Source organism: Plectropomus leopardus, chromosome 5 (genome assembly GCF_026936395.1).
Source record: "Plectropomus leopardus strain MGB_pleo_1.0 chromosome 5, ASM2693639v1, whole genome shotgun sequence".
Lineage (NCBI taxonomy): Eukaryota > Metazoa > Chordata > Actinopteri > Perciformes > Serranidae > Plectropomus > Plectropomus leopardus.
The window spans coordinates 9639133-9658620 of NC_142180.1; the positions used below are offsets into that span (position 1 = coordinate 9639133).

Sequence of the window (19488 nt, forward strand, 5' to 3'; positions counted from 1 at the left end):
GGGCCAGAAGTAAAAGAGGATAAATATCAAGAAAGAAAATATACAAGCAGAGTAAATGTTGGCATGGTAGTTTTTTTGCAAAACAAAGATAAACTACATTTGTACAATTCAAATGTGAAATGTTTCATATGTAGAGGATATGTTAACACCTTTTTTTAAGTTTAAATCATATTTTGTAATAACACTGCGGTTAATGTGTAATGAGGTTTAAGCACAAAAAACACTTTTATAGAATGAAGAAAACATTGTGTCTTGGCTTAAAATACGTGCTTTGGATATCACAAACAGAGCTGGAAATGTGCCTAGAAAAAATACCTGGTTTTGTCACAACAAATATGGCTAAAATGTTGCAATAAAATGTCCCAATGTGTCATTTAAAAAATGCCTTTCCTTGTTTGTTGGTCTCGAACAGTGGTCTGTTGCTGTCTGCTGTTTAGCAGCCATCTGCAACAAACATAGGCAAAAATGTCCTAACAAACTCAGCTGGATATCTCCTGATGTGTCCTTAAAGAAATTCCAGCTTTGTTGCAACAATCGTAGGAGCAAATTTCTCAACTTTCTCAACTTTCGCAAATTTCTGCAAATGTCCCGACATGTCATTAAAAAATACCCAGTTTTGTTGCAATAAACATGGCTGAAAATGTCCCAGTGTGTTCTCAAAAAATTACCCAATTTTGTTGCAACACCCCTGGCTGCACATTTCCCAACATGTGGTTTTGTTGCAGCAAACATGGTTACAATTGTCCTGACGTGTTGTTAAAAAAACAATAATTCCTTCCATGTCAATGGAAAAATAATTGGTTTGTTGCAAGAAACAGCTGAAAATCTGTCGTCAAAATGTCGTCAGAATTCTATCTGTCGTCAAAATTCTACCTTTAGTTTTCTGGTCCTAAAGATATTCAGTTTCTCAACATATTTTTGAAGGAATTTCTTCCCCCTGTTTAACTTTTTTAATCGAATAGCCGCTAAATAGACAATGAAAAAGTTAAACAGAGTCCTCAAATATTTACGTGTATGTAAGGAGTGTAAGTTTCTCAAGGGGGTGTCCTGCAGTAAATATGTCACCATACTGTGACAGTAAACAAACAGCTGAGGTGGTGTGTTTAGTGCGTATCAGAGGGGTAGGATAGATCTCAAGGTTCAGTTTTTATTTCAGTTTTCTTTTACTTGTCACAGAATATGCAAGTTGCTGTTGTTTTTTTTCAATTATTTTTATTGTGTCTAATTTCTATGGCTGCTCAACAATATGATGTGAAGGTGACAGCAGAAAGGCTAGGTGTGTGTGTGTGTGTGTGTGTGTGTGTGTGTGTGTGTGTGTGTGTGTGTGTGTGTGTGTGTGTGTGTGTGTGTGTGTGTGTGTGTGTGTGTGTGTGTGTGTGTGTGTGTGTGTGTGTGTGTGTGTGTGTAAAAGTCAGGGGAATGTCCTGGTTCATTACCAAAGCACTGCCATTCCCTTGCTGAGCATCCAAGTCCACCGCAGAGGCCTGAACCTGCCATGATCATCCCTAGACCTGGATAAACATCAAAATCCTCTCCTCCTCTCAGTCCGTGCTAATCAGATGCCAGGCTCAGTCACTTTGTCAGAAGACAGGCCAACATACTCTCAGTGTGGACCACTGCTATCTGTGTGTGTCTCTGCCAAGCTTAAATCTTCCTGCTTCTCCTGTTGCCTCGGTGCCTCTTCACCCTGGTGACCGTGGCTTATACCCTCCCCACACACACACGCATTTTAACCAGTCGACATGAACATCAGTGTGTGTATTTTTACCCAGAGAAACATCACTGTCTCTAGCATACACTTTTTAAAAACTTTTTGCAAGAGTGCTGTTTCACAGTCCGGTTTCTAATAATCAAATTTGGGCATTCATACTGAAAATAACACTACAGTACATTAATGTGGGCATGTTTCTGTTATGACTACTGACTGACTGACAAGTACCCAAACTATTACCAAAGACACATCACAGTTTGTTTGTTATGGTATGAGACAGAATTCTTTGATGATTGCAAGGTAAAAAAAAAGTTACATTTTTTGACTATGTTGTAAAAAACAGCCTTAGTCAAAGCTGGCACTTTTTTGAAGTAAAGATCAATGCATGTGCCTAAAGAGGTCACAAAAACCCACACTTAAGTTTTGCTTTGCTCTAGGGCCACTTTTGCAAGAACATGGCAAGGACTTTAAGATTTTGGGAGATTTCAAGGATTTAAGGAAGTTTCTGATTTTCAGATGTTTCTCAGATTTCAGGACATTTCTAGGATTTTTGAGGACATTTCTCAGAGTTTAGGATACTTAGAGAATCATAGGATGCTTGTCGAATTTTAGGGTGTTTCTAAGATTTTGAAGCATTTCTAGGAATTTGGGACATACCTAAAATTTCAGGACATTTTTAGTATTTTGGGATGTCAGAGCTTAGCTTGGACCTCTGCAAGGGGTGTGAGGGGAATCCTCCACCTGCACTTTAAAAAAAGAAGAAGAAAAGCTCAATTTTGATGCTGTTTTATGCACTCTGGCACCATATGTATACAAAAAGTACAAACTCCCACTGTGAATCACTTTGTTTTTATCATGAATTAAAAAATGGTTAGGAGGACACCTGGCACCCTCTCGGGGGCTTAATTTGGCTCGTGGGCCACAAGTTGAGTGTCACTGATTCAAACCATTCACCATGGCATTCATTTTCAGTTGTGTATGTGTTCACCTGACAAATGTAAGTCCAATAGTCACAGTTATTTTAATTCTGTTTTTGGTCTCCACCAACTGCTAAAGATAATAGTTGGCTCTTAGCTTCAAAAGGGTCTGTGGTGATTAGCCTGTTGCCAACTTGAGCAAGCAAACAGCCAGTTTTTAGAGCTTTTTTAAGAAAAAGATCTGCCTGCTATGCCAGAAAAACAAATCAAATCATTAAAGATGCTGAGCTGAAAGATGCAGTGATGCTCTGGAAGGCTGAGGGGAGCTGCATAGTCAGGTGGGTTTGTTACATGCAACCCATATCACATACAAGTACTCAAGATATCCATAAAAAGTGATTAGAGTTGCTTTACATTGTAGTGAAGATCCCAAATTTTGAAATGCGATCAAAATTATTCACACATTTTCCATCTGAAGGAATGCTGCTGTGATAAACAATGACATCTTGGATTTGAATTTTTCACTCAACACAACCATAATAGCTTCAATTAAGCATTTAACCAAACACCAAACAGACTATGTCACTGGGATGACATTGCGCAGTCTGCATTATATTTTTTCAAACTTTGAAGCAGCTTAAGGGGAAATTTAAGGGAAACACTTGAGTTCAAGTGGCTCGGTGTGTAACTGTGAGGGATAAGAAGTTCAGAAATGAAAGTCATCAGTCAGTGTCCTCACATGTACAGTAATACAAACATATGTGTGCGTATCTGTGTGTGTGCAGGCGTGTGTGAAGGTATCATCTCGGCTCGGTAGCAGCTAGCTAGCGGCTAAATGACTCTCCACACTTCATTAGCGGCGATGAGGTGAGCTGCTCATCTCCTCATTGTTAGCTAGCGCTAAGCTGCAGTAATCCCAAACAAAGGGCCGGGGCCTCGCAGCAGCCTGCGTGGATTAGAGCGCTTTCTAGAAAAATCCGAGAGAGAGTCATTCTCATTCAAATTGGCCTGTAAACAAAACCAGCGGTGGCCGGGAGAGAGATGAGAGAGGAGAGAGATGAGTGTATGATGGAGTGTGAAATATCTTGTATGTATACATGTGTAATGTGGCTGCAGTGTGTGTGTTGAGGTCTGTGTATGTTACAGTGAGTGGGCAGAAGAGCCAGAATCAAAGAGAGTGTGAGAGAGGGGCACAGAAATAGAGGCTGAATTTGAGCCAAGGGTGTGTTTAACATTACAAAAAAAGAATATTTTCTCACTTACTTTTGGCTCGCAGCCATGCACATAGTTTAGTTTTGTTTGTCCAGGTTTTGACATCAGACTTCTGTCGCCAGTACAGTGGAAGTTGATGGAATTTCTTGTTTTCGAGTGTTGCCTAATGCACCAGTGCATAGGAAGACAAAAAAATGTAGATGATAATGTATATATATTGTTTGTATCATTTTGTTTTTGATCATTTATCAATGTGTTATTTGTCTCTCAAGTGTATGCCTCCCCTTGAGATTTGTTATTGCAGCTTGTGGCTCTAGTATAAAGCTGTTGTATTCCCTTTTTTGATTTTTATACCTATCAGAGGTCTGTGGCCACCAGTAACAGGTTTACAAAAATTATTGTATTTGTATGATATTTTTGCCCTCTGTTTGATGTGCAATCACCAATGCCAAAAGTCCCATAATGCATGTTCATTTCTTAACTTTGTGACATTTAGTATTAGTACAGGGAACATCATGCTACGTTCCAATGCTGTGGCCAATTTACTCCTATAGTGGAAAGACACAACACACTGGACAGTGGCCTAGATGTCAAGATGTCAACATCTAACTTTTACACTATCTAAATCGCTTCTAACATGCTTGTTTTTTTCTGCAATATTACTTATCTGATAAGGTATCTTATTTGATAAGATATATGTTCCATTAAGGCACACCTTGAACTATTATCTTAATCATTGCACATTTCCTCTGCTGTGAACTTTTGCACATTACCTGCCAAACATTTTGCACATCTCTGCACAAAACTGCACAGCTCTTTTGTTCTGAAGCAGCTACATTTTACACATTTTTCACGATATTGGACTTTATCTGCCATATTTTTACTGTGGATTTTTCTAATCTATATTTGAGTTCTTGAGTGTTGCACTTTGCCTTATTATTCCTATTAATATGTTTATTATATGTTTAATGTTTGCACCAAAAATCAATGCAAATTCCTTGTCAGTGAAAACTTGGCAATAGATATTTTTCTGAATCTGATTTTGATTCAGGCATGTACAATAGTAATTAAGAAATGTTTATTGAGTAATTTTTATGATTGCAAATTTTTAGAGTGCAACTTTATAGCATGTTCCATGAAAGCAGCATGCGTTGCAGCCAGCACAGGCAGCTGCAGCAGATGGTGTTTTCTGAAATTACACATTATGTGTATTTGTCCTCTTAGTTATAACTCACATACAATATTTTCCAAAAAATCTGATCATTTTAAGCCGCTGGGATGATAGTTTAACATTTACCATCCTGCAACACTGTCTGTGAAGTGTTGCTATTCTAATGAACTTGCTGACGATGTGTGGGACATCAACTTTTTCGATCACAGAAAAAACATTTAATAAATAGTCAATAACATTTATCTTGAAAAATCCCTTGAAACACAGTGCCAGCAGTGATAATAAGGGCTATAAAGTAAAGTTCAGTAATAAGAGTTTTCAACCAGAACAGTGATTTCCATGCCTTTTTAGACATCCTCCATGTGAAAGTTGGAAATACAAATTTCACAATTTATTCAGAGAACAGACTTAACTTTGAAAATGCAACAAAATTTAAAAAGTAATCAGGTTCAAATATCCTTTTTTTAAAAAAAAAAAAAAGCTCTGTTGAACTTTAGTTACAGTCTACATTTTTTAACTGATCAACTTTCCAAGTTTGTACTATCATTGCTTTTTCAAGTGTCATTTTGCACAATTGTGAGCTCCACACTGTATTCCATTCAGCTCCATTGCACTGGGGTCAAGGCACAAATCTCATCTTAAAATAAAACAAAATAAAGTTATCTGCATTGATTCTTTAAACATTTTATCCTTACCTGTACAAACTCTGTAGCTGTATGTTGTGCATTGTGCTTCTGCTTTGGTCGATGCGTCTGCACGTGCTGTCGAGCAACTGTCACTCTGTCAGATCATTTGGTTCTTCTTCTCATGTGACAGATGGCTGTAAACCAGTTTTTCATTTTCTGCTCTTTTCATTTTGCCAGATGCAGCCGCTTGTGACTGTGCAGCACGTTTTTAAAAGTCACTCAAATGATGAGAGTTTGCCTTTCAGCCTGTCTGCTAATCTGACTTGATCATTAATCACCATCAATCAGTTCCGTGAATAATTTATTTTTAAAGTACGCTTCTTCATCTGGCTGATCTTATGACGATCTGATTTCGATTAGATGTTTTTGGCCTAATTCTGCTCTGAAATGGCACCAAATGGCATATTAGCCATCAATCACATTTTCTGTTGCCCCTCAATCTTTCAAGTAATAGGTTATTGTTGGTTTGGATCATTATTGGCTGTCAGTCAGAAGGACTGAGTTGGCTATTATACAAATCATCATTTTAATATGATGTCAGAGGAATATTTAGCCGATCTGATGATCAGGCTTTCTGTGTTTCCATCCAGTATTTTTAACAAATCAGCGATGATCATCGTTATAATTTGTTGGATTATAATGCCAATCACATTGTTAATCAAATAATCTGCCTTTAGTGGGCTAACCATCAATCAATGATGATGGTTTGGTTGCCATAAAATGATCCTTAAATGTTGCAAGTCAGCCTGTAATCAAGAATAACATATTTAAGCATTATAAATACTATCCATCAATACAAAATCTACTAAAATGTCATTTTCATCAACATCTAGATGATCTTGTTACTGTACTCATTTATTCATCCTGCCTAATTTCATATTTAATCTTAAATCTTAATTTCTGTCCTCCAAATGTTTGGATTTGTGATATTTAACTGGTTCTTTAATTGGTGTTTTGGATTTAGTCCTACGGTATATCTGATCTCTGTAAGTAGAAAACGCTGCACACATATCTCCAGAGTGCTGTTTGATTTCATGGTGGAACTTTAACTTGTATTTTCTTGATGAAATGTGCCTATTATATGTAACTGGTTACTGCATGTCGCCTGCCCTCCTGGAGATGATTGATTAATCAGGCTTGTGGTGCTCTGTTACATTTCACTGAAAAAAAACAAAATAAACATCATCACACTAAAGAATAACAATTTTAAATTAGTATATGGTAGGATTATTGCGATCATCTTTTGTGCTTTTGCTATCAGGTGGCATGCTAATATTCAGCTGCAGCTGTACAGAAACTGGCTGAGAAAAAAAGATGATAATGGTTCAGTTAATCAAATACATCATTCAATAATTTGATGATTAAAGATTCATCTACTATTTGAGAATATCATCCCAAAAGGGGCGAAAGTGGTTGATTTCCAGCTCACTTGGTAGAATATGCGCTAAGTTGCACCAAAGTTACTAAAACATTTCCCAGACGAGACATGAATTAGGGTCCGTATGTTCATAAAAACCCTGGAAAATGTCTTTGCAAAAAGCAATTTCCATGCCTGGACAAGATTTTGAAAACTAAATATACCCTGAAAGTTTTGGAAAAGCTTTGGAATTTTGCTTCAAAAACAAGAACAGAGCCGTCGGAAATTTGACAAGTCATATCTGTTTCTGTTTTGCCTCAACTTCTTAATCTGTTAAAACAAACACTCAACCCAGAAGTCTCGGCTTGTTGAACACAAAGTCGTGTGATGGTGGCTTTCTGTATGTGCTCTGTTTAAACTGTTGATGCTGCATTCTTCATTAATGAGATGCCAGTGAGGTGTGTGGTTCTGTAAATATCTGACAGCTGTGTCTGCGTGTCTTTGGTTCCTGATCAAACAGCTGCAGGACTGACCAACCACCTCCCTTCTCTGGTGGTCAGCATTTTTACTATCTTTAAAGCTCTAATCCTCAACTTTACAGTGTCTGTCCTGCACTCCTCAGAGTCTGACCATGTCCATACTACAGCAGATAAAGTTGAAAATGTTGTTTACTATATGGAAATTTATGTCCACTCTAGCATTTTTCGAGTCTTTCTTGGAAAGTTGTCCGTCCACGCATCAAAATTTGCAGCAACATCAGAGCTGGGCATTACATCATCTGCTAGAGTAGGACAGTCACAGGGGCAGTTACTTTTTCAATACGGCCAGACTCTAATTTTGTTGTTTGCACTGTAGGTCCAGTAGGTCTTAGTTTAAATTATTTCATCTGTGGAGCAGGATTGTTTTTTTTTACCAAGACCAATATATAATGATGAATGCATGCAAAATATGGCAGCTTTGTACTTAAAACTATGATAATACACTGCAATTATAACTGAAACAGAAGAAGAAGTCAGGTAACAGTGTAATAAGCAATGAAGTCTGCGTAAGGAGGAGGTCGGGGTGGATGGATATACTTGCATCACATTGGTGGAGTTAAGTTAAGTTAAGTTACGTACAATCAAACTTCTTTTAACCAAGCTGCAAGCTCCAGGGCTGAAAATGAAGCCAACACAAAATGCCAAAAACTGCAGTTCCTCTAATGGCCACTTGAGGCTGGCTCCAGAAGTGAGTCGATCTCCATAGACCCACATGCTAAATAAAAGTTTAGTTCTCTTCAAAACCATGGGAAAAGCCAATGAGTAGATTGCAAGATGTTGGAAAACGGTGACAAGGAAATAAACTAAAAATTTGAGTAAAAAAGAGAGAAAAGTGTTAGAACAGTGTCAAATAGGGAAAAATGTCCAGAAACTACATTTTTGTTTTTGTTTTTGTTTTTGTTTTATGTATTAAAAATGTTACAGAATATTTTTAGCACATTATTTTGTGGTAATTTTATTTATTGTTTTTTTTTTTTTACTTTTCTTTTTGCTCATTTTCAGGTAATTTGCAAATTTGCTAAGTGTTGATTATTTTCTGCTCCTGTGTTATTGCTATTGCCTTCCTCCTATGTTTTTTAAACAAATTAAGTGGATTTGCTCAGGTTTTGAAGGGTTTATATTTAATATCTGCTGATATCTTGTTTGCAAATCAACTCGGAACATCCCTCAGCAAAATAAATACTGATCGACCTTCAAGATTATACATTTCAGTGCAAGAAGCATGTGTGATGGTGAGGGAAAATGAAAAGCAGACTTCATAAGGGATCAGTATTGCACATACTTAGTGTGATGTTTTTAATCTTACCAGTGACCCAGCATGACCTGGGAAAACAGCCACTCAGCAGTGTTACTATGTAATAGTGCTCTACTCAAGGGCAAGTATAGCTGTAATAATAAATGGGTGTGTGTGTGCATGTGCATGTGTGTGATAATGTTTGTGCGTGTGACATGATTGACAGTTGGCTGGCCACATCTTCCTCAATAGGGCGACCCCCTTTTCACTGATTACTGTGTCAATGTGTCTGTATCTCACACACACACACACACACACACACACACACACACACACACACATACACACACAATCACAATACTATGCGGATACACAAAGGGAGCCTGCTGTGGATCTCCCATCAGGCCGAGGTGCGAGAAAACCCACAAAACAGATGCAGCAAATGTGTCCTCTCTCATGCATATGGAAATACTAACACAAGTGTGTGTGTGTGTGTGTGTGTGTGTGTGTGTGTGTGTGTGTGTATGTGTGTGCACATGTCAATAGACAGATTCAATGTAAAATGCATTAGCATTCAGTGATCACGCTGGTGTTTCTAAAGGCTCTCGTGGTGCCGCTGGACTCGTGCTTTCACACTGAGCCTCTGCGGATGGCTTTCTAATTAAAAGTGCTCCAGCTCTCTAATATGAGTGGTATGACTGTGATTTAGACTATATGGCACAGATTGATCAGATAACGAGGCATAGTCATATTTCGTTACTGCTAAGCCTTTTCACACTGAGAGCACTGATCCCCTCTCTCTTTCTCTCTCTCTCTGACATCCTCTCTCTCTCTCTCTCTCTCTCTCTCCCTCTCTCTCTTTCTCTGCTGCTGTTTGTCCCCGAGTCCTTAAATCTTCCTCTGGCACTAAAACTGCATCTTTTCTTCTCCTTCACTCAACCTGTCTAACTGACTACTATCTGCTCTCTGCTGTGGTGTTTGGGCAATGCACTACCAAACATCACCTGTCAACAACCTGTTTTTCTATTGTTTGATATGGATGCATTTCCCTTATGAGCTCAATGAAGGGTCGGCATTAAGAATGTTGTGTATGCAGAGTGTCCGCGGATGTCACTGTCTGTGAAAAATGCTAAATTCTACAAAAGCTAAGTGCATCACTTAATGTGTGTGCAAGTGGATTTTAGCCCGAAAAATGCTGCGAGGTGATTCCAACCATAAAAGAGATGTCATGAAATGATAACTATTTCGGCAAAGTAGGCATTTCTTTATGAAAGATACAGATTATTTGTTTGGTTTTTTTAGAGCTGTTTTAAAAAACATCTGTCATTGGTGATGGTGTCAAGAGCTGCATAACTGAAATAACTTTTTCAGTTAAATTGTTTTTGCAACGACATTGAGAAAATCTGATTTAGTTCAAACAGATGTGCTCTTAAATTCATGTTCTATATTACAGGAAAAATGCATTGTTAAGGTAAGCTATTTGTTTTAACTTGAAAATGTCTGTTCAGGCCGCCTCATATTTTTAAGTTGACTGAATTGGAGAGGATGAGTTGAATAGTTACTGAATTAACTTGTATTCTCAAATTCATTCAACCTAGAATTTTAATCCAAAAAGCTTTTTAAACTAGAACACATAGTTTATTTTTTACATTATGACAAAGAGTTGCCGATGATGCTATGACTAAAAATTGAAGTTTTTTGTCACATTTTGCACAAATGATCATTATTTTGGATCTTAAGAGCCTTGTTTTGCCGGTGCACAGGAATTTCTCTTATTAACTGATTATGTGCCAAATATCAACCACTGATTTTGTGTTTGTGGTTTTCGTGTGATGCAGGCAGCTTTATTAGGCCGTGTGTGTGTTAGTGTTGATACCTGTGCACTGTAAAATCTGACAGGTTGATTTCACAAAAAATAAAAAATCTAGGAAATCGATTGCATTGAAAAATGTAAGTAAATACAACTACTTATCTTAAATTGTGTTTAGTTTTTATTTAATTATTAAGTTTATTTTGGATTTAGTTATATTTACTTAATTTTGTGAAGTTGTTGCAGCTTAATTAAATTATTTTTTCTAAATTTTAGCAACTTCAATAAACTAAGTTTGGTGAGCTACATATCTGCATTCTGTCAGTTCCAAACTAGTCAGTCATATTTATAGTCATATTTTTCTTTAAAATGTTCACCCACAGATCTCCAAAATTCATCATTGGCAAAATCCTCTTTGTCATGATCAAGTGATGTCTAACTAACTTGGTGTCGCTAACACTTAGAAGAAGAAGATAAAAGTAATTACTTTCCTAGATTATTTTGTATAAGATGATACAGATGAGATATAAGAGAACTTGTCTGATTTTACAGTGCATGCTCTTTAGGAAATTAACTGGTTCATAATATAGAAAAATAGTAGCAAAGAGCTGCCGATGACTGAAAAATTAAACTTTTTGTCACATTTTGCACGTGCAACAAATGATTATTATTTTTTATCCTGCAAAATATATTTGGCTGATTTTATATTTGGGCTACCCGTGTGATGCCAGCTGTTATAAAATTTGAGGCCTTGTTCTAAATCCTCTGTGCATGTAAGTGTAGATACATGTGATTGGTATTAGTTTGAGGGATAATGGTTGCAGAGGGATTCTGTGTGTGTTTATTGCTGGTTTGTAGCTCTGTGAACTCTGCCAGGCGAGTTGAAATGGGATTCTTTTGCTCTCTTCTCCTCACCTCTCCTGTCCTCCATTATCCCCCCCTTTATCCCCTCTCTCCTTTCTGCCCTTCTCTCCTTCCCTCCATTCATCTCTCTCTCCCCTCATCTAGTGCCCCTATCTTCTCCTGCTGCACCACCCCCCTCAACTCCTCCACCCTCACCCTCCACCTCTGTGATAGACAGGGTGTCCTCACCTTGTAACGATCAGTGACATCCAATATGTTTGGCTTGGGATCATCCCCTGTGTGTCCATTGTGCTCTCTGTTAAACGCTTTATTGATTAGCCATGAGTTAATTACAAATTACATCAACCATGGGCGAGGTGCACATGGCTGCAGGATCCACCCCGGAGCAGCTAATACATGTTGACTGCTGCACACACCTGCAGGCGTGTATCTCAACCTGAGCAGGTTACATTACCTGATTTCCCTCCCCTATTAACATCCATGCATTTATGACATTTCACAGTGCCTTATCAACGCTTTAAGGGCATGCAATATTTTCTGGGCCATTGTAGTGAAAAGGGTAGAATTAGAAACAGGAGGTTTGTGCAAGACACCAAGGGTATGCGCCCTGAATACTTAATTCTATCAAGCACAACTTGACTCAACCCTATGCAAAATTATGAGACTGTGCCAAATCCACAGCAGACCTTTTGGAGGCTAATGTATTCTGGATTTAAGCTCCATTGTAAAATCCATAACACGCCTGCACCTGACCTGCTCTGCTGCAGCCCCCAAAACAACCCCTCACCTCTGACTTTTGCACAAAGTTAAGAAATGTCAATAACAAATGATAGTAATAATAATAATAGTATAAATCATAATAAAAATAATGGTGATTGATGCAAAAATGATTTTTGCAACCTGCAACAGCATGCACTTTTCCGAGCCTCTTTTTTCCCTTTTCATGCCGTGTCAGTTTCTCTTTGACATTGCGGTGTACTTTGTGCAAAAAGGAAAAAGGAACGAAAAAAAAAATCTTTATCAAATCCCCATTCTGAGGCTTTCAATAAGGCAGGCCATTACCTCACTGGCGCTTTTGTTCGGCCTATACAAGAGAGAACAAAATGGTTATTCAGGAGGACGCTTTAGATTTTTATTGTGGGCTCGCTATTCACAAAGAGCACCGTTATTGTATTAAAAAGAACCATCTGTGGCAGAAACAATGGCTTCAAATTATCTGTGAATACCCAGTGAACAAAATATAAAGCTTTTTCCTGCTCATTATGTGGGCTAAGCTAGGGGGTGGAAGATAGGAGAGGAGAGGCATAGACTTTGCTATAACTGACTTTTGTTGTTCTTGCTTGCATTCTTCTCCTTTTTAAATCGGCCCCCTTTTCACATTGTGTGTCGCCATAAACGGCTTTTCTTGTTGCAGGGCGAGCGGAAAGAAGACAGCGGAGCTCCAGACAGTCAGCGGGGCTCCACGGGGGCTGCACGCCGGACAGAGCGAGCCGGCTGCCGGATAGAAACCGCGCGGACTACCGGGGCTGGAGGGTTGGAGGGGGACGCGCTGCTCAGGGCGCCGGTTGGATGTTTCAGCGCCGGCTTCGGGAGCTCTGTCGCCGGACAAGTTGATGCTTCCTCGCCGTGGGGGGGAAGATATGGAGGAGGTTGAGCGAAATGGCATCTTGTTTAATTTCTGCCAATCAAGACGAGAGGAAGACAACTCCCAAACTGGAAGTAAGTTGGAGTGCGGTGAGAGGAGAAACCGTGTGTGTTGTGTGTGAGTGTCAGTGTGTGTGTCGCTGTGTAGGGGATGTTAGTGTGTGTTTGAGTCGGTGTGTGTGTGTGTGTGTGTGTGTGTGTGTGTGTGTGTGTGTGTGTGAGTGTGAGTGTGAGTGTGAGTGTGTATGTAAAACATGCAGTGTTGTGGAATGACACCGCATGGCATCATGAGCTTGACTGACTGCCTGAGTTGTTGTTGGCCGGTTTGGGGTTTCAACACAGAGATCATCTGTGCGCACAAAATATCATCCGTTTTTACATTTGTTTCATTTAACTTGTGTATTTTTCGCCTTCTATTTATTTAAAATAACGTTAAACAACATACTAAAAATCAAACGGAACGCTCTGTTATATGCATGCGCGCTTTTATCAGTCTATTAGAGGATTTAATATGATTTCACTCTACCGATTATCATGTTTCGATTTTTATACTTACTTCATATTTCACTATTCTTTCTTTATTTTTTTAATTTCTTAAGGCTTAATTTGTGTTTTGACATCCTGTTAATTTTACAGCCTGATAAACGTTTATGTTTTATGATCGCATCTAATTTGTTTAAGATTATTGTTGCACAGAATAACGTAAACATATGACCAAATATGTGTAAAATGTAATATTTGTCTATTTAGAGAAGGAAAAAAAATAACATTATAAATAACCTTGAACCTTGATCTCATTTCTGTCTTTAAACAATTTAGAACATTTTATTCCTCTATTTATTTTGGAAAAAAGAAAAAAAAGTATTTCCAAGCAGAACGTATTAATATTTTCATAAAGTATTTTCTCGGTTGTGTCTCCAGCCCCTGGTACGGCCCCTAGTGGCAAGAAAAGACAAGTTTATTTCAATTTCATCTGAAATCTGTCTCTCTCAATGACATATACAATTATCATTTTACTCTTCATGATAATTAAGTCTTGTGTGTATTTTTGCATGCGTATTTTTGCATTGCATGTAGATAAATTGCACGAACCAATACGATGGCGATCAGCTCAGACATTTTATTTTTGAAAATTTCACTTTCATAAGAGTTCAAACTCGACGTCTTTCCTGCGCGGTTGTTGTTGCAATCATTTTTCTGTTACTCTTTTTGACGCCTTTTTTTTTTTTTTCCAATAATCCTATCACCTAAAATTTGCTCACCCACAAAAACACTATTTTGGTATCACAGCGTGCCGCTCCCTATATTTGCTGTATCCATCCCAACCTGGTGTCGCAGGGGGCTTACAAGTGGTCCGAGGGAGCCGCCCCGCTAGTTTCTCCTGGTTTTTGTCAAACAACGGCTTTAATTCAGGATGATTGTGGATGCAGGGCCATTCCCGGCTGGATGGGGCCTGCTTTCAGAGAGCTGCTAGGGCCCCGCTGTTCCTTTATTATCATAAGCAGATTAGAGGTAGCGGGGAACACACTCAGATGCAGATAGCAGCCGAGCGGCCCATTTCAACCTTGCATTATAATGGAGCGAGCTGCATGTGTCGCCTCTCGCAGCCTATTAAGCACAAGATGAATCTTATGTAAGGTTGCCGGGGCCGGCATAATGAGAGCACGGGGGCTCCGCTCCTCCATTTATTATCAAATGACTAAAACAAAATAATAAGGCTTGATCTATTCACTTTCAATTATGATTTAATCTAGAGACACGCATTTAAATTAAATTATTTCAGGTGTGTGTACTTGATCTATCTTTAATTATTGGGACTGTGCAGATGCAGACAGGCTGTGTTGTGACTGAATGGCCCTGGTGCTCAGTTATTTTAGGCCAAGTGGGCTGATGCATACAGTGCTGTGCAAAAGTCTTGGGACACCTTAAACTTTGTGGTTTTAGCAAGGTGAAAATGATCATACATATTTATTTCTCAGTAGTCTCTTTTCTAAAAAATACAACCAGAACATGCAGGGAATGTGCGTACAGTATTAAAATCGCAAATGTTTGAGAATAAAACAACTTCCGCAGGCTTCAGTTGCAAATATTTGCCTTCGTTTACACTTAGCATGTCTTGAACTGTCTTGAGAGGACGATATGAGATTTACAATATTAATATTGTGGTGTGTTTACATCAGGTTGCATACAAGATATTTCCAAAGCATTTTGATTATTAGAGCTACGATTCCATGTTTCACACTATCTATCACTCTATCTATATATCTAGATATATATATTTCAACTTTGCTGAAACATAAATCCATACTTTTCCATCACTGGGCTCTTCTTGTTTGTTTGTTTTGCATTTTATACCTTTGACCGAACTTTTTAAAAACAGCCATCTTCTATTTCCTCTGTGAGAAAAAACCTGTCTTTGCTTGAGCTGCTTGTAGTTCCCTTTGTGTCCAGTAGGCGGCGCTGGTGTCACGCAGCAGGACGCCTTGTCTTTAGATGGAGATTCAGGAAAAAAGAAGCAAAACAAGTGGCACCAACACTTCCAATTCCAGAAAAAAAAAACTTTTTTAAACATTATATGAGTGGCTGATTCCGCTTTAAATACGATGATTCTGGGTTTTTAATCTCCTAATAATCTCAGTCTGATCGGTTTGATGCAGAATAAAGTGCAGCAGGTGGAGGCCTGCTTTTCATTCCCACTAATTGGCTGACACGCTTGTTCAGGCTCATATGAATGAGCTGCGCCTTTTGTGCAAAACACACTTTATCTTAAAATATTCCTCACCTTTATTTCTCCTCCCCTCGTGTCCCCGGTAGGCCGTGTACCCCCCACACCACCACCACCGCCACTACCTCCCTCCCTGCCCACTACAAAGCCCCCCAACAACAACAGCAGCACTGTGGCAGTGGAAGTGGAGTGGAGTTGCGTCTTTGTCCGGACAGATGTAGCGACAACATCCCAAACAAAAACCCGCTTATTTGTGCTGAGATGAGCCCGTCTGCCTTCTGTGTGTTGGCATTCAACTTCACTAAACAAAAGGACTGGGGGAAACATCTTGGATTACCTTTCCTCTTTTCAACGCTAAAAACCAGCCGTGCCCCCCCCTTCCTCACACACACACAAACACACACACACACACACATTCACGCACACCACCGCCATTCAGTGCTTTGAGTTAACTAACAAAGTTTATTTAAGTGTTGTTATGTTATTGGGCCCGTAAGTGGGGGCCTTAGTGACTTTTTGATTTGGAACAACAGCAGTGTCACGGGCTGGGACTTCATGTCAGAACAATGCTGTTCAAGATAAGGCGATGCTGACACCATTAATGTCAACGTTTGATGAATTTATTTAACCTTTTCTGTTTCATTTACTCTAGTTATGCTTCATTAGGCTACATGTGACTTTTCTCATAAAACTGAACTTGTTATACATATTTTTGATTTACATTTATTTATTAATTTAACTTTTATTATTATCAAATGATTTTTGTTGTTAGAATTGAGGCTACACATTAAAAACTAGAAAATAAAAAACAAATAATTCCTTTATTTATTATAAATTGTTAGACTTTAGAAGTATATATATTAAGAAACTTTTTAGTTCTGTTTTTCTATGAAGTTTGAAATGACACTTAATTTCAAATGTTTGAATTTCGAAACAGCCTGGAAGCTTTTGCAACTTTCTTTCTATAATATTAAAAATGGTCATAATGTGCCACCATAGATATTTTCCCAGAGAAATATCTCCATTAGCCTGGAAATAGTAAATATGCACTTTATTTTGGCTCCTATGGGCAGCCTGAGTGTGCGTGTGTGCGTGTGTCTCGGGGCAGCGCAGACCCCGCCCATTTATGCTAATTAATGCCTCCCATTGGTGTGTCAGGGGAGCAGGCCGCCTCTGATTGGCCAGGTCGAAGCCATTTATTCGCTGACAGCCCCGTCACATGAATGGTTGTCTATTAACTTGTTCAAAAACTATCTGGAGTTGTCAAGGCTCAGGCGGACAGAGGCGAAAAAGTACAGTTTGTTGATGCTTTTTGCGGAGAAGCGACGGGAGAAGTTTTGTGGACACAACATAGCAGGGACTATTGGGAGCAGGCTCTTTGTCACACACACTCACACACACGCTCTGACACACACTCAGCGCGAGGGAGAGGGAGAGAGAGTGAGAGAGAGAGTGTGTGGAGACGCGGCTTGTTGTTTTTTTGTCCAGAGAAAAAAGTTGCAGAGAAAAATCGACAGGTAACTTTACGCAGCAGCCTCTGCGCTCCTCACTGTCCTGCCTCTGGCTTGTGGAGTTTGCCTCTGTGGCTTTTTTTTCTTCTTCTGCTCGGGAGCTCCAACTTTAATTCCTGATGTATAACATGATGGAGACTGAACTGAAGCCCCCAGCTCCCCAGACCAACACGGGGGGCTCGGGCAACACCAACACGTCCGGCACCGGCCCCAACCAGAAAAACAGTCCGGAGCGGGTCAAGAGACCCATGAACGCGTTCATGGTGTGGTCCAGGGGCCAGAGGAGGAAGATGGCGCAAGAAAATCCCAAAATGCACAACTCGGAGATAAGCAAGAGGCTGGGCGCAGAGTGGAAACTTCTGTCGGAGAGCGAGAAGAGACCTTTCATCGACGAAGCCAAGAGGCTGCGGGCCCTGCACATGAAGGAGCATCCGGATTACAAATACCGGCCCCGGCGGAAAACCAAGACCCTCATGAAGAAGGACAAGTACACCTTGCCCGGCGGGCTGCTGGCTCCGGGAGGAAACGGGATGGGAGCTGGGGTCGGTGTTGGGGTGGGCACCGGGCTGGGCGGTGGGGTGAACCAGCGGATGGACAGCTACGCGGCGCACATGAACGGCTGGACCAACGGTGGCTACGGCATGATGCAGGACCAGCTGAGCTACCAGCACCCGGGTCTGAACGCGCACAACCCGAGCCAGATGCAGTCCATGCACCGCTATGACATGAGCGCGCTGCAGTACAACACCATGACCAGCTCCCAGAGCTACATGAACGGCTCCCCGACTTACTCCATGTCCTACTCCCAGCAAACCACGCCGGGGATGACCGCGCTGGGCTCCATGGGGCCCTCCTCCGTGGTGAAGTCCGAGTCCAGCAGCTCCAGCCCTCCCGTCGTCACCTCGTCGTCCCACCGGGCCGCCCCGGGCTGCCAAAGCGGAGATCTGAGGGACATGATCAGCATGTACCTGCCCGGGGCGGAGGTCAGCGAGCAGAGCGCCCAGACCAGGCTACACATGTCCGGGCACTACCAGAGCACCGTGCCCGGGACGACGATCAACGGCACGCTGCCGTTAACACACATGTAAGAGACACACAGCAGAGAGAGAGAGTGAGAGAGAAAAAAAGAACTTTTATAAGAGAAACTGTGGACTATTAACGTTGGACTATTTTTGTACAGAAAAATTTCGGGGTGGGAAAAAGTTGTATAGAAGTCTCCAGGAAAAAAGGACACACGACTCTTTTTTTCTTTCATTTTATTCTAAGGAAGCTCTAGAGGAACGGTAGGAGATCCCCCTCTTCACTGGTGGATGAAGTTTGGAAGACTAGAAAGTGGGAGTCGCAATCAAATGTTTTATTATTGCAATCACCTTTTGTACAGTATTTATCAAAGAAACATTACAATCAGATAATTGTTTGTTAAACTGCAAGAGGTTGCATTTTTTTTCTTTTCTTTTTTTATATAAAGCAATGCCAGTTCTGCAGAAAATATTAAAAAAATGGCAGAGCTGGAATTTATATGGGAGCGATCAGTTATGCTCCTTTATTACTGCAAACTTTGGAAAGAAAAAGGGACATAAAAACGAAGCAGGTAATACTGTTTTCCATTTAAGGTCAATATTACTAAACATTTTCATTTCTTTAAAACAAAAAGAAAAGACACTTTTTTTTCCTCTCATACAGCTTAAAATATAGGTTGTTAATTTATATTTCCGTCTCCCACTTTTCATCTGTTAGAGGTATGACGCTTGTGCTCTTTATTTTCTAATTGATTTGTACAATTTCTGTATATTTACTGTGATATTTTAAGTTTTTATTTCAAAAAAATTCATTCCCGTAGTTGTATTTTAAAAATTGTGGCCTGTACGCAGAAGCCAACCACTCCATGTATATATATACCGGAACTAATACCATCCTTATAACAGTTACAATTTCAGCTGAGTATATTTTTTTTCAATATGCAGTTTGAAATGAATAAATTTTGGAAATTTGGATACTTGAAATTGTTTGAGTTTTGATTTTTGATTTTTCCTCAGTCTTTTTTTTTTTTTTTTAAATGTGGTTAAATTGTCATGTCTGTGGAGTTTCTCTGTCTCCCGTCTGATGT

The 19488-nt window shown here is 39.7% G+C and overlaps 2 protein-coding genes across 12 annotated transcripts in view; both read left to right on the plus strand.

Annotated features, from left to right (window-relative positions):
* Positions 1 to 19488, plus strand: part of LOC121941133 (uncharacterized) — a 213990-nt gene that overhangs the window by 143391 nt on the left and 51111 nt on the right. For all 11 annotated transcript variants that reach the window (XR_015776582.1, XM_088077472.1, XM_088077478.1 and 8 more), the window contains one exon: positions 12916 to 13220. Coding sequence is in view for 10 of the 11 variants with exons in the window: in XM_088077472.1 (XP_087933598.1) it covers positions 12916 to 13115 (200 nt within the window). In the remaining variant the exon portion in view is untranslated. The remainder of the gene's footprint in view (positions 1 to 12915; positions 13221 to 19488) is intronic.
* Positions 16737 to 19384, plus strand: sox2 (SRY-box transcription factor 2). The gene has a single exon (XM_042483856.2). It carries the CDS (start codon positions 17501 to 17503, stop codon positions 18467 to 18469), a length of 969 nt encoding a protein of 322 aa, XP_042339790.1. The 5' UTR covers positions 16737 to 17500; the 3' UTR covers positions 18470 to 19384.

Bases quoted from the DNA above. Each gene is read 5' to 3' on its own strand.
- sox2 (XM_042483856.2), top strand. From the start codon at position 17,501: ATGTATAACATGATGGAGACTGAACTGAAGCCCCCAGCTCCCCAGACC.